We start from the raw sequence: 16,272 nt of genomic DNA, 5'->3' as shown, positions 1-16,272 counted from the left end.
CAAAGGTGATGCTAATGTTTGCAATTTTCCCTGCAGTTATATAAAGGTATACAACCCGTAGGTAAGGGAGGAGGGGGTTAATTTCATGCTGCTAAATGCCCCCTTTCCAACACTAGCAGACTGCTACCATAGAAGAATTCACATAGACCTGACATCATCAACATAGCGACAGTAGTAGGACTAAAATCAGACGCTCCGTACATGTCATAAGTATTTTAACAGTCCCTGACGTTTCTGACAAAACACTCTTTGTCAGATGTGAAAAAAAAGCATATGTATTAAAAGGTTATTAAACATTATATGATGTTCATTTTGTGTGTGCTTGTGTGTGTGTGTCTGTGTGTGTGAGTGTGTCACATGTATGAGTATAAAAAATAAATTAAATACATCATCAGATTGAGCTTAAATATATTACATATATTTTGTCACTGTCACGCAAAAAAAACTCACATCTTTCGATGGAGATCAATGTAAAAAAAAAATCTGGAGCATTTCCATTGGTCCATTCATCATCAACGTTTGACACAACATAAAGAACACCTGCCAGATTCACACTATGTCAAAAAGGCAAAAAAGTAGATGTGAGGTTTTTTTTGCAAGTTTTGCATGACAGTGGCAATATATGAAAACAAAGCATTATAAGACACTGTAAAAATATAAACATTATAACAGCAGAGCGCTAAGCAGTTTCAAGACCAACTCAAACCAAACGATTGCTTAAAAAATGCTGCTGCGTTTGAAGGATCAGGAAGACCATGATTTCTGCTTCTGAAATTTTCACAAATCATCAACCACAACCTTTGCAGACGCAAGTGACCACCAATGTGGCCCTCATGGTTCCAAAAAAGCACTGTACATATCTCCCCCTCTCAAATGACCAAAACAGCACTGGGTAACACAGCTCCAGGTACAGAAGAAATATTTTGAAGACGTCTCCGACTCTCCAGGCAAAGCTTTGCCTCCGTATTTGGATAAAACGTTTGGATAAACGTTCTCAATGTGGTAGCCAGCACACATATACTGCTTAGCATCACTTCAAGACCATGCTAATGGTTCAGAATGGCTACCACTGTTCACTGTTCAGAGGCCTTGTGATCAATGCTTCAGCTGCACAATGGATCTGATTGGTGGTATCTCACACAATCTCTTGGGTGTGAAATATTCCACTGAGGAACACGAGAAAAACACTCTTGCTCAAGGACTGGAGAGCGCTTATGAATGCAATAACAAACACGCATTCACACTTCCCAGGCCATGATGGATCACACTCATGGCTCTGCTGTCTCCATGGGCGGTATAATGAGCGTGTGCTCCTCAGCGAGGGCTTTGGCAGGGCAGAGCCAGTCACTGCAAATGAGTTTAACCTTGAAAGGAAGCATAGTTTCGAAGGCTTTGTGATTTATCTGTTCAGGTCTGGTCAGAGTGAGCCCAGCTCAGTACTTTATCAGCCTAAATCTCCTTGTTGTAGCTAGGAGGAGCTAAGGCTTTGCTAAACATACTAACGAAGTCTAGTGTCTTCAAATTCAAGGCTCTTGGAACAGCGGTGAAGACGGAGGGAGAGAGAGGGAGAGAGAGAATAAATGTTTTTTTCAGGAAAACAGCTCCTTATTGTTCAAAAACAAAGCACTCTATACACTCTGATTTCAGCAAGCCTTTCACAGATGAACTCAAGGCTTAGCCCTAATCTTGGCTAATTGATCTAAAGATCAGGAAAAACACAAGCCTTACAAAAGCAAACACTATCTAACCTAAATCCCCCCGCCACCCCCAACAGCCCCCCAACACCACCCCATACATAAACAGGCTAACATATCAGACAATCGGAGACCATCAATCAACAGGCCATGAGCTACACCTCAAATGTCTCCGTAGTAAATCATCTAAGCATGAAAAGTACAGAGGTGTTCAGCTCTGCCATTTAACCCTCACACTCGCACGCATCTATCCTCAGAGGCCTGGGTAAAAAAAAAAAAAAAAAAAATCACCATGGAAACCACAGTTCTCCACGCTGCCCAGTACGATTCACTGACCTATCGACTGACTCGCTGACTTGTCTGAATCTTTCTGAGTGTGTACCCAAGCAATGGTCTACTGTTCACTTGGCCTTACAAAGAGCACTTCCTGTAGCATTTTTGGTTGCAAAGAGAAAAAAATTCCTCCGTATCAGATGATAGCAATGACTGGTGGTCAATCGGGATATCGAGAATCAGATATAACATGTTAATGTTATCCCACATCATACCTTTCTCAGAACACCTCACACAGACACTCATCTGCCTATGTGTGTATTTTAAATGCCAGATTTGGGCATCTGTCCCCTTTGTCCCTTTTGGCCTTGGTTAGTGGCCGGAGGTCGTTCTAAAGGTCAGAAGGTCATCCAAAGGAGGAAGGTGTGTGTGAGTTGTGTTTGCATGTGTGAGATCCACTGCAGCTCACAGTACTCCTCAGTCTCCTCAGTCCTTTAGGTTGTCTACTCCCACACCCTGGGCTGACAGTTCGACAAGAACGTTGTCCAAATAGTTGGGGTCAGGGTAGCCGTGTCCAGTGAGGTTGGAGCCAAACTCAGTCTTGTGGTGAATTTCGTTCCAAACTACTGTGTCCGACTCTCCGGTGGTGCTGGAGGTCCCAATGGTAAAGATCAGACGTCTGTCCCAAGCCGTGATCAACAATTTCAGCACCTAGGACAGAGGAATTGAACATTTTCTGTCATTTCTTATTGTGCATATGAATGTAAGTCAAATTAAGCATACCTAACATACCGTATATACAACTGAACTATGTACAGCTTATCGACTGCAAGTATGATGAAAGTAGGGCTGTCACGTTTAAGACAACTGGTGGACCAATTAGTCACAGTGTAGACATCTTGGTTGACAAAAAATTGCCTTTATTTATTTACCCACCACCACCCATCAGAGGACTATTAGGTCTTAATTATTTATTTCCAAAAGCATCTCAATATGGGTAACAAACAAATAGCTCAGGACAGTGGTGGTGTTAATTCAGGGGTGATAGGGGTAGAGGGTAGTAGGATAAACGTAGAACAAACCATCTGAAGCACAAACATTGGAAAAGTAAAACATTTATAATAATGAATAATTGTAATAATCTTGCTCACATATATGCAGTTGTTCATTATTGGAATTTTGTTTACGATTGTAAGTGTGTGCGTACATGTGTGTCCGAATGTATGCGGTTGTGTGATGGGATGGAATGCTTCTGGTTTTGGGGAATGGCTCTGAAGGGTTCAACATGGTATGTTAGAAGTCCAAAGTTAGGAGATGTTTCCATTGAGAGATGCTAATATTTTTTCTTGATTTCCAACTGATGAGGTTATTTTGCAATGATTGGCGCTATGAAAAGTATTCTATTATTTTCTTTTGTTATTGTGGTTGCTGAAATGCAGGCAGAGTGATTGTGATGGATGTATAGAACTGGTTAGGGTGTCTCAGGAGGGTGATAACGTCTTGCTAAAACTGATTGATGGGTGTTCAGTGTCACAAAGCATGAATACAGTTATCTACAGTGTTTTGACTGTAGCGTGTACAGATTGCTAAGCTTGTAAATCCCATCTTAAACATCTTGTGCGTGGTGTTGTGTACTCTGTGGATGACTTCTGTGGTGATAAAAGCATCTTCTCACAACATGGTTACAAACTCATGAACTCACCTTTCTTCCTTTCTCGTTCTCGGGTAGGTAGCAGTGCCGAGGGAAACCACGTGCTGTGAACTTCTTTCCGGGGTTAGGATGATCCGTGGTCTGAGTAAAAAAGAGACCCAAACATAAACAAACACACACATAAGGCCACTCACTGTCTCTCTCTGTCTCTCTCTCTCTCTTAATTAGCGTGCTGCGGTGAGGAAAATACTAACGATGCCCTGAGGCATCCACAAAGGGGGGTGGCTTTATCAGAGAGGTCTTATTTAGAACTATGGGGGGCTGTTCATGGCTTCATCTTTAACACAGAGACAGTAAACATAAACAAATGTCACACTCCTCACACCATGCGCCACTGCACAGACAACACTCCACATTTTAACTGCTTTATATTGACACTGCCTGCTAGGAATAGAGTGGGAATTAACACAGACTGCAGCACCAGTTAGGATCAAATTCAAACGTTCAGCATTCTATTGATCTGCTGCTGTAGAATCTATCCACAACATATGCTTAGCATAGTCAGTTGGTGTATAACATACAGCTACAGGCTTCTGCAAAATAGAAACATCATTAGGTTTCATTTGACAAATGTACAGGTCACATAATTCTGCGTAATTCACATTACACATCGATTACCTGACTAAATGGAGCAGTGTAGGGTTTCACAAGTGATGGAATGACCCAGAACAATCTACTGAAGCAGAGCTCTCAGGTAAAGGGTGCAAGGACAGAAAGCAATAGGCCACACGGTGCTCCTAAATTACAAGCTCCATTTGTAATGCTTTGAGGTTTGCGGTCACTGGGAGAGACGTGACTCCAGATTTATGCTGTGGTGTTTTCAGGGGTCCAAGTACAAAGTGGCTGATTACTGAATTCATTTATCGTTTGACCTCAGAAATGCCGCTTATTTAATTAATTGTGGGCTTCCGTATTATATATCTGTGTTGTTTGTCCATATTTGCTGTTTTCTAAGGCTCCATCCACACATATTCAACTTGGACATTAAAACATTAACTGTTTAAAAAAAAATGTGTGGACAGGGCCTAAGACTATATTAAGCCCCCATTTCTTATAATATTGCGTAGTGCAATTGATAATACTTTTTTGCCACTCTGCAGGTAAATACAGTACAGTGGAATCATGTAAGCCTGAGAAAAAGCAAAATGGTCATTTAATCAAACACACACACATACTCACTTGTATGCCAGCAGGAATGTCGTAGACTATTCGTATAGTCTTTGATGCAGAGTAGCCAGGCAGACTGTGGGGGATGATGTGGTACTCCATCTTCCCAGGGGGCTGCGTGCCTGTCTTCTCCCCATAGATGGCCTTACATGTAGGGCACTGCAAACTGCCATCCTAGAAAGGAAGACCACGCACAGTAAACTTATTATTGTTGCAAACTAAACGTACACTATTTAGACAAAAGTGTATTAAAAAGAGCTTTTGTTATAGTAACTGCTTTCCTAGCTTTCTACTAGATTTTGGAGCACTGCTGTGAGGATTTGATTGCATTTAGAGACAAGAGCAGTAGTGAGGTCAGGATGTTAGATGACTACCACCCCACCTCATCTCCACAACTCATCCCAAAAGTATTGGATGGAGCAGCATCATTCCAGAGAACACAGTTCCACTGCTCAAAGGGGGCGGGAGGCTTTATACCCCTCTAGCCCATGCCTGTCATTATACATGGTGCCAATACGTTCATGTTTATTTGTGCTATAAATAATAAAACATAAGAATAAATAAGAAAATAAATATTAAAATAATAATTAAAATATTAAATGTTATATATCTAATGATGTTTTATATCTAATCTATAGTATATATATATATATATATATATATATATATATATATATAGATAGATAGATAGATAGATAGATACACAGACACAGCTTGTCTATAAATACCTGTGGTCAAAATGTATGTTACTGTGAATAGTTAACAGATTTCCAAAAAGCACACAGTTAATGATAAAATATGAAAACCTTCCCTGCACCCCTCAACAAAAAGGGGGGGACAGAACAATAAAAGAGTAGTTGAGAAAATCAGTCAACAGAATTATAGTGTCCAGAATGATGGATGCCAAATAAAAAGAAGAAAAAGTTATTTTAAGAAGGATGAACACTGATTGTACTTAAAAAATTTCGTGCCAGGAACAGGTAGGCGCTTCAGCTGATATAACACTAAGCAATAATGACAACAGATTAAAACTGTTTATTGTCTTCATAAAGCTTTAACGTATGAGAGAGCCTTAATTTGGAAGTCACTTTTTTCACTCCGTGTCCCTACCTTGTTGCCATTGTTGTACATGGCTACTAGGCAGAGAAGATGATACACGTGGCCACACTTGCCCAGTTTGCCCACCACCTCCGGCTTAATGCCTTTATGACTTAGCACACCTTCATAGCCTGATGATGTCACCAGCCTTTCCATGCAGATGGTACAGTCCTAATCGCGATACAAAATTAGGTCAGCAGGTCAAACAGTATTAATGTGTGTAATGCACACTAAAAGCAACACAATAACACAAACATGGGACCATCTCAGCTCTTTCAGAGGCTGTATACATTCTCTAAAACACGTAACACTGTACATTGTGCCGTACGCTGTGTCTGTAATTAATATAACAAATACATATACAAAATACTAATACAAATGTTAAAATGTTATAGTAACATTGGTAACAGTAACAGCAGTATTTCAATGTATGTATTTAAATTTCAATGTGAATGAAATACAGATATAATAAAATACTATATAATTCAATGAATTAATCAAAAAGATGCCCCTATAGAATAATGTTCCTCTTTCACAAATGTGTAAACATGGTAACAAAACATGGTAAAAATCACTTTTGGTGCTGTTATTAGGTTGTACATTAAATCCCCTAAGTAAATACCTACTGCATTCTGGAATTTCAAACATATAAGTAGTAATTAAATTAAATAAATAAACTCATTAATCTGGAGACAAACTGACCTTATATTTCATATTATAAACTGCTATAATATGAACTGCTTCTAAAGTAAAGTAAAATTAAAACCAATCTGATTTTCCAAAATGAGTACAGTGCATTCTCTGGTAGAGATTAGACAGTGTTCTCAGATTCGGTCAGTGTTTTCTTAGATTCATATAGGAAATGAGTGGGCAGCACTCACCTCATCAGGAGCTGCTCTGATTTTCTCTGTGTATCTGCGCACCACATCCTCTGGGCTTTTGCCTAGTAATGAAGCAACGCGTACCGATGCACACATGAGCCCACGCAGATACACAAACACACACACACACACACAGATACACCTGTCAATTCAGGTCACAAAACCACAGAACACTCATAAAAGGAATGTCCCACATTCAGAAATATGTCCTCAAGCATTTTCAGAGAAATAGCTTTTAGTGTTGTCATCTGTGCAAATTTCCATGAAATAAAGTCATAGAAACAGTGAGAGAAATATAAGCATCTGTAGCTACTAATGTCTAACTAATTGTCACAGTTTTAATACTTCACTTTCATCAATATGGTCTAGCTCTGTTCATAAAGAATGTGCCTGTGGCAGAGGAGGAGGAGCTGAAGTGAACCAGCAAACAACCAATACACAAGACAATACATCTTTCTGCTGCTATCATACAATCATAAAACAGACACAGGGCCAGAACTCTGGGGTAATCGCATTACAGCATGAAAATGTATGGCACAGTATTTAGGCAATATTTCATTATTGAAGTTATGGTGGTAGTCCTCAGCACACTGCTGTCTTTTTTATCACAGCAATATTTTTGCAAATGAACTTAGTAACAGCCAATCAAAACAGAAATGTTAATAAGGTCATGCATATTACATGTCAAAATCAATCTAAAATCTTGATGAATCAAACTGGAAAAAATAATAATCATATTGGGTATCAATCAATATCAATATGGTATATAATATATATTTTTAAATTCCATCCACAGTCAAAAGCAACCACAGGTAGAAGTCGAAGTAAATCATATATACCGGACACACAGACTGTATGTATTAAATTCAACTGAACTCTGATAACTGTCTGTTGAATGTAACCCTACACCTAACCTTAACCCTGACCATTCCCTTTTAGAATTAGGTTTAGGGTTAGTTTTAAGGTTTAGGTTAAGGTTAGGGTTAGAATTTAGGGTTGATTCAAGGCCAAGGTTAGGTTAAAGATTAGGTGTAGGGTTACATTTAATATACAATAAACCTTATACGATAAACCTTAACCCCTTAACACTCCAAGGCTTATCACACTCTAAGATGTATTATTCAGTAACTACAGGGGCCTCTGTACAAACTGATGGGGCTCTTCTTTGGTAATAGAAGTTTGTAATAACACTTTTGGCCCACCAGCAGGACACAGGCTTTTTACGGGGTTAAGGCTTCAGTTGCGTTTAATACATATGCGGTTGAATGTTAGTTGAATGCCAGCTAAGTAACTATGAGGCATCTATAATGGACCATTTAAGTCAAGGGATACCAACTCTTTTTTTAAATCATGACAGAGCAGCAGAACAAGCTCGTCCCGAAATAGATCAGTTTTTTTATCTGACAGGTTGAGCTCCAATCGAAGCGATTCTGTACTAATGTGCTCTGAAATCCCTCTCAAGAAAATCCTGTTAGTTGCAATGCTTGGAAATGTTCACTCAGGAGGAATTTCAGAATAATTGTGTGGTCTATGAATCACTAAGAGTGTAGGCAAATAACTTTGCCCTTATGTAAGAAAACATTACACGTTGCTATGGTTACAGTATATTGAACATATTGAAGTTTTTCAGTAATGCCATTAATATTTCTAAAATCAATTATGCCTTACATAACAGCAACTATATAATGACAACATTAAGCAACCAAAACACTGAGCCAGGATTCTGCAACAGTAAATAAGGAGTCTATTGAAACAATACTGTTTAAGGGAGAGAGGCAGTCTGCTATCTTGCCCTGATTGCTCAGCTTTCACTGCCATCATCCTCAGTCCACATATTAATCCAGACGGTTTCAACTGAGATCAGCACAACAGTGAGCTCAGCTCATTCTCCAGAGGCAACACACAGGGAGAAACAAACAGTAGCACTTACAACACATTCACACACACAAATATGCTGAAAACATCGCACATATACAAACACACACACACACACACACACACAAAACATTATTCGCCTTCCACCCTTCTCACCCTTGCGAAGATGTTTTTTCTTGGTCTTGCGGCGAATGCCATTAACGCCAGGCACTGGCTTCAGGTCACTCTTGTTGACTGGTGGCGGGTGCAGAATGGGCTTGGGGGCACGAGTCAAACACACCGGCAACCCAGCAGCGCACATCAGGATACCTGTCATCCCTAAAGTAATTCAAATGATCCTTGTCAGAAAGCCAGAGGAAAACTTCAGTTTCTGTTTTTTCACACATTTGTTGCTTTCCATGCCAACTGTCTGTCTGTGTTCTATCTGTTAACTGATCTATAGTTGTCTAGAATGCTTGGACCCCGTTGATTGCCATTTGTTATGTGATTTGGTCACGATATGTGTCAAACTGGGTTCCTCACAGGCCACAACTCTGCAGTGTGGAGTTTAGCATTCTGCCACATTAAACAGGCCATATTCAACTCATCAACTGGGCAGCTTGGCCTTCATGAGATGAACACAAAGTGTTATAAGATGAAAAACCCTCCAAAATGTTTCACAAAGATTACAATTTTATTTTTCATTAAGGCATCAATTTGTTACCAAGCCTCACTAGAGTCTAGCTACACTGTTTCAACAGCATGAGCTGCCATCAATGTTAACTCACTTCACCATTAACTTCTTTTATTATACCCTAAGAATTACCCATCAGTAACTACATGAAAAGTAATGCAAACTGGCTGAGTTGTTCCTCGGGTGTTATACCAGGGGTAAAAAAAAGCTAGGAACCACCGGTAGTTATGAGGCGTTTAAGAGGTTAAGTTTTGGTAATGGTGGCAAAAGTTAGAGAGTAGCTAGTTAAACTAGAATTTCTTGTAGCTATGTACATAAATAAAAGAGCTCATATTCAAATCATAATAACAGGATAAATAAGAACCTGCTCCAAATCCTCATATATTCTTAAATGTTCTCAATTAAATCTTTCTTCTGATTGGCCCATACAAATTAAATGGCATATTTGTAAATTAAATGAAATTAATAACTCAGTGTAGTGCTTGGCGCAATAGGGCAGGGTTTTCCGATCTTTTCCGCAATAGACCAATGTAGCTGCAGGTTTTCCAGCCAAGCAGAAGCACATGTGATCAGTTGTTGACAGACTAGATAATTGATTAAATAATAAACCTTTATAATGAAAACCTGCAGCCACACAGGCCCTCTGGGGATTAGATTGGACATCCCTGCAATAGGGTATTCTTCCTCAGTAATCTTGTCAGTTGTCAGTTGGTGGCAATTAAACACTCATTCGATGTAAAAGATTCACATTAACGGCACATTTCTCATTCAGAAAGTGACTAGTTTGCGTGTGTTACAGAAAATGATTCAATAAAACATTCGTTACCACCTAACATCCAGTGAAATATAACTATATATAAAATAAATAAATAAGCAACGTCATCTATGATTTGTTTACGTTAGACAGACATTTCTCAAGATTCATTCCAAAAATTAACTGTATCTGTTACATTTAAGCCTCCCAATACAAATAATAATAAAAGTCCATTACATCATCCCTTCTTATGAATTCAAACTTTTTCCAGTGGATTTCAGGTATTGACTTTTTTAAGCCCAATCTAGTGTAAGCAAAGAGCCCTCTGGTGTCCTCTAGGCAAAATAAATGGCCATTACTCACAGCGATGAGGAGCGTTCTCAGACAGTGCAGTGGAACGCAAAAACTTAAACTCATAATATCTGTTGTTCAAATGCTTAGATGACATTTAAGCAGAATTTTGTCCATACACTGAGAATGCTGCTGAAACCATGTAGAAAAAAACACACTGGCCTAAATTGTGTGGCTGTATTATTTATAGAAACACAAAGACCAGAGCAGATCAGTATTGGTAGATACTTGACCTAAGGTACTCAAATTAAATTTGAGGCCACTAAGCTGGCTCGGGACATCTCTAATAGAATCATCATTTAAATAAAATTCATTTCAATTGTATCACGATCTAAGTGAATACTTACCCGCTAGTGCTGGATGAACAGGTCCTGACCCAGAGAGATTTTTCACAGGTAATGCAGGTACCCTGTCGAAAAAAGAAAAAACAAACAAAAACACCACTGTGAGTGCTCATCTAGAGATTTATAATAAAGCCAATGCAATTACATTTCAAATAAACAGTGGAGGTCTGTGTCTCAGTATAGGCTGACAACAGCCAACAAAAACAAATAAAAACACAACAGCACTTTAGAATCCTCGAGGGAAGGACCGTCTCACTCTCCAAACATGGAAACATGCTTTTAGCTTAAATCAAGCATGGAGCAAGAAGACTTGTAGAGCTCACTGCTATAAGTGTTCCCCACTTAAAAGTAAGGTTTCATTTAGTATAGAGGCAGGAGGCACTTACTGTCTGGTAGACACAATCACTGTTAACAAAATAACAAGAAACAGAGATAGAGAGACAGAAAGACAGATGACCACACGACAAAAAGTGTGTCACTATACCTTGCAATCTTTACATGTTTTCCTTCATAATTGGGGAAGTATTAGTGATTTATATGTGACTTAGTAGTTTGTTGAGCTTTATCTAGGCTGAGTTTTGCACCCACTGAAAAAGCTGTCAACTATTGCTAATATATCATAAAAAACGATGATTTACAGACTATCTTGAGTATATCTCTAATCGCCAATCAGACACAAATATTAAAAAAAGACGTTACAAACAAATACATGCTCCAAACAAAATAAAAACACATTACCCAGTGTTAATGCTAATAAGTATGCAAAAATAAGCAGAATGCTCTTATATGCCAAACCCAGTTTCAATGTAGAGACCACACTATCATCTATAAAACTGTATATGCACACAGTGTATGTCTATATAATCTGTAATAACAGCCTTCCTCTGTTGCAGTCAGTACATGTTCAGTAAATAGTAAACAGTACTGTAATATGTATGGCTTTTGTTTATCTATTTGCTGACATGCAGTACTGTGCAAAAGCTATATGCGCCTCTTAAGAAAATAGAATCATAAAGCTGCTTATCTGTGTATCAGTAAAACACCAAAATTAGTCTATTATTATTTGTTCCATAATCCAACACCTGTTTTGGTAAAACAATGTTTAATGATTTTAAATCAGGTAACTTGATCCAAGCTTATGTACAATGCGAAATGCTTGTTACTTTTCACTGTATTTATGACTAATAACACATGTAATAACACTCTTATTGCAAATAGAAATCTTTATAAATAATGTGCTTAGGTGTCCAAAACATCTGCACAGTACTGTATACACAGCACATTTGTCAGTGTTGATTTAACACTGGCTGTGTTTCTGAACATTTGGAGTCATTGAGAACATTTTCTGAAATACTACATTTTTCCGACAAATAAATGAAGTAGGTCATCACATGCTTGGTGGAGTTATCTGCATTGACAACTGTCAACAGGAAGCCATGAGGCACCGAAGCAAGCAAAATGAAAGACCAAAAAAAACCAGAAGAAAAAGGGAAATCAGGATTGAGACAGATGCATATGATACGACTGTATTTCGTCTGAGTAGGTGCAGTTCTCTAATAAAATCAAAGAATTAATAAGAGCAAAGTCGGTTGAAACGTATTTCTAGAGCCAGCAGAGACATATCTTCCATTCTTCCTCTTCCATTCTGCTTTCCAGTCCTTCGTCCTTCTCTCCTTCACTCTCTTATTAAAGTGTCAGACAACTCCGGCTTCAGTGCCCTGCTCTGTGCAAAAGAGTAAAAGAAACAGTAGTCTTACCCTCGCTTTTCCTCATCCTCTCCCTCCATCTCTCTAATCTCTTTCAAACAACAGACACTTCCTGTTCGGGCTAAAACACAGATGCTAATTTGCACACATATACGCGTGCCAAGTAAAAGAGGAAGTAGGCAGAAATGTGCTCTGAGACTGAGGCCAATTTTGAACAGTCTATGTATAGTTCCTTATTAGAATGGCCACTGCAGACAAGGACCCCCCCCCCCTCCCTCCTTGGTGCTCTGCTCGACTCTGTTAAGCTCTGTTAAGTGAGGTAAAAGCAAAATGACTCAAGTACATTTAAGGCTTCCACTCAAGCACAAGCTCATGATGAAAGCCGTATATTTTACTTTAAACAAGCTTTATCGGCCTAATGAAAGCAATGCTAAAAAGTAGCTTCTCAACACTTGCTATGCCAAAACCGCTTACTTTTTGTTCATTTGGAGTATGTATTTATTTCTGTGACTGTAAATGTATGTAAACCTGATTTCCCTTTTAAATGGTGCCACATTTGTAAGAAACATGCATTTGTGGGATGAGAGAATGAGGTTTGCGCTCATGAAAAATTTGCCAAATCCTCTCTGCCAATGTCAAACAGCTTATTCTGCCATTGACTGGTTTGGAGTTTCTTAAATGTATTCATTTAACAAACAGGAGCCTCAGTAGCGTGTGGAAGAGCCATACACAGCCGCAACAGCCTGGCACCTCCTCCTCATGTTGGTCACCAGCCTGGTCACACACTGCTGTGGGATGGCATCACATTCTTAAACCAGCATTTGTTGCAAGTCAGCCAACGTGGTTGTGTTGGTAGTCTCTAATAAACCCTGTCGTCATCTTGGAGGATGAAGTTCGCTCCCAGACTACAGAGATATGGGATTGCCACTGGTTGCAGAATTTCATCTCGATATCTGTTTTTCCAGTAAAGGAGATGCCGCCCTACACCATCATCACACTGCCTTCACCAAAAGATTCCACACTATTGGTGCACCAATCACCATAGCGTTCTCCATGTCTTCTCCACACTTTGATCCTATGATCCAATTGCTGTAAGCAGAATCAGGACTCATCGCTGAACATATGATCATATCGCTTCACATGATCAGGTTCTAGTGCACGTGTAGCCGACACCAGCGCAAACGGGCCTGACGGTGAAGGGTAGTCATGGCAGGCCTCCTGGCAGCCAGATGATTGTCTGGGGAGAGAGCCGAAACCTTGACAGCAAATCTGCGTCGTATTTTGGGATGCCCTCTTCGCGGCCTGTCTCTGATACCCCTCCGTCATATGGAACTTGGCCTTCAATTAGGAGATGGTAATAGGGCACACTCCAAATAATGCCACAACTTGGTTTTGCGGAACACCAGCTTGAAGTTGCCCTAGTCAGTCAAAACATGGCATGCCAGTTCTTGGAGTAGACAGAGCAGGGCCCAAGGTACCTGACTGGCAGCACCTGGGGGTACAAGAAGCTCAAAACAAGTGTCAATAGCAACAGCAAAATGTTGGCAATGGCAGAGAAGATTTGGCAAATGTTTCATGGGCGCGACTCACACACACAGCTCTGCTGCTCATCCCACAAATGCATGTTCCTTACAAATGTGGCACAATTTAAAAGGGAAATTAACAGCGGTATAAGATTTATAGCCAAGAAGTTGTTACAACAAAGAAATAATCCACCAAACACACATTTCTTTACTTCTTGTGCTAAGTTCAGAGAAGTAGCTAGATGGGTGAGCAATACTGGAAAAAAAACTGACATTATAATATTTTGTCGTTCTGCTACATGTATTGCGATTTTAATAAACTTTTCAAATTGTCACTCGATTTCTTCAGAAGTCAATGATCTTGTGACTCTGTGTATGTGTTGGAGTAAAATAAAAAAAAAAACAGGCAGATAAAATTGTCTCTTGTAGATATGACACGGGAAATGAGAGGCAAGAAGCGAGAAATGAGAAGATATCTACCAGAGGCAATTTTATCTGCCCAATATATTTTATTTACAACAGATTTTCCTGTTGTATCAGGCAAGTTGTAGCATGATGTGTAGGATTTCATTTGCCTTACATGACATTGCACATCCTGAAACGATATATTGAGTAGCCATAATATACACTGAAAAGGACTGTTAGAAAACACCACAAAACTACAGCCTCAAAAAGCAAAAACACTGAACTGGAATACTACCAGTGCGCTTCAGAAAGCAAGAATCTACGGCAGGGCCGATTCAGAAAATGTAACTGTCCAATGCATACAGATTCAGAGGTGTCTCTAACTGATGAAAAACAACATATGGTCTGACGAGTTACTCAAGAGGCGGTTTACACTGTGCTTCATGTCCAGATCATATCCGAATAACCTTTGGGCGGCTTCATTTACACTTCTCACTAAAATACGCCCCTAAGGTGTGACAAGAGCACATCAGATTTCACACATTTAATAACGTGGTGGGTCACCAAGGTCGCCATTGCGGGATCACTATATCACTGTTGGACACGGATGGAATTCGGCCTCCACCTTTAACCCATCTGCCTAGTGAATGAAAACACACTTGTGATCAAATACACAGTGACAGTGAGCACACATGGCCGGAGCGGTGCACAGCCATTGCTGCGGCACCCAGGGAGCAGGGAGGTTGAAGGGCCTTGCTCAAGGTCCCAACAGTGCCAGCTTGCCAAGTCTGGGTCTTGAACCCACAACCTCAATAACCGCTGAGCCACTACTGCCCTTACTTACTAATGACAGTCAATTGAAGGTAAAAAAAAATCTTCAGTCAGTAATGAGTTGAGTGCTGCTGGCCTAAATAAAAGCATCCTCATCCCTTCTTTTAGTTTAATTATTCTTCAGGAGTCTTCAGGAGCTGTCAATTAATGCTCATCTATTAATGCTCATTGGTTGGTTTGTTATCGTGACATAGTTAGTAACCAAGCTGCTGGGTTACATAGGAACTAACCAACAGATGACCATTGACCCAACAGACTCAATCCAGCATTCTGGAAGAAAACACAACCCATGTATGATTCTGACCCTGTGTTGAATCTTATGCACTGAATACTTACAGTATATAGTATTAATATAGTACTCTCTATTAATGCATCATTGGGCAACTCCTTCATTCTTGTGCTTGCATATGTTCTATCCTAGCACTGATTAAATACGTGCACCTTTTGATGCTGTGTGCCTGAATGTGCCCTCTAGCGGTTGTGGTGCTAACAATTCTAGGACTGTCTTTGGTTTGAAAAAATGAAAAGGTCACACACTTCACAGATGACGCAGATCTAACACGCACTTAGTGTGAAACGGGGGTTAGTGTGTATTAACATCAGCAAATTACAGCTAGGCGATACATACCCTCATGTATTCAGTTTCTTTTATGTTTATTTTTTACTGTGCAAGTAAATGTGGAAACCTGATGCTCACACACCGGCCTGTGGGTGTGACATGATCTTTTGCACATGTAGGTTAACCACCAGAACCACTCGACTGGGAACAAAGTGTCTCAACATCTTGCTTTTCTCTCTCTTTCTCACTGTTTCTGTCTCTGTCTCTCTCTATCTAGTATCAGTAACGTTTCTACTCTAGACCTACTCAGCATTTGGTCCCTTCATTTAGCGTGTGCCGGTATGTGTGTGTGTGTGTGTCTCTCGCTATGCTGAGGTACCCATTTTGCCTTGATCCATTATTCATCTTCCCCCAGTGTATCAAAGCC

At 39.7% G+C, this 16,272-nt stretch overlaps 1 protein-coding gene across 1 annotated transcript in view; it reads right to left on the bottom strand.

Annotated features, from left to right (window-relative positions):
• Positions 1–1,802: 1,802 nt before the first annotated feature.
• The window catches only part of dtx1 (deltex 1, E3 ubiquitin ligase), a 37,352-nt gene continuing 22,882 nt past the window's right edge, over positions 1,803–16,272 (bottom strand). Inside the window, exons 4-10 of the mRNA XM_072682026.1 lie at positions 10,825–10,886; positions 8,856–9,017; positions 6,825–6,886; positions 5,956–6,114; positions 4,858–5,019; positions 3,670–3,759; positions 1,803–2,678 (exon numbers count right to left, since the gene is read on the bottom strand). Coding sequence (XP_072538127.1) covers positions 2,454–2,678; positions 3,670–3,759; positions 4,858–5,019; positions 5,956–6,114; positions 6,825–6,886; positions 8,856–9,017; positions 10,825–10,886 — 922 coding nt within the window. The 3' untranslated portion in view covers positions 1,803–2,453. The remainder of the gene's footprint in view (positions 2,679–3,669; positions 3,760–4,857; positions 5,020–5,955; positions 6,115–6,824; positions 6,887–8,855; positions 9,018–10,824; positions 10,887–16,272) is intronic.

This window comes from Salminus brasiliensis, chromosome 6 (assembly GCF_030463535.1).
Source record: "Salminus brasiliensis chromosome 6, fSalBra1.hap2, whole genome shotgun sequence".
Classification (NCBI taxonomy): domain Eukaryota; kingdom Metazoa; phylum Chordata; class Actinopteri; order Characiformes; family Bryconidae; genus Salminus; species Salminus brasiliensis.
Note: the sequence above shows the minus strand (reverse complement) of the source record. Positions and strands in the feature narration are given on the sequence as shown.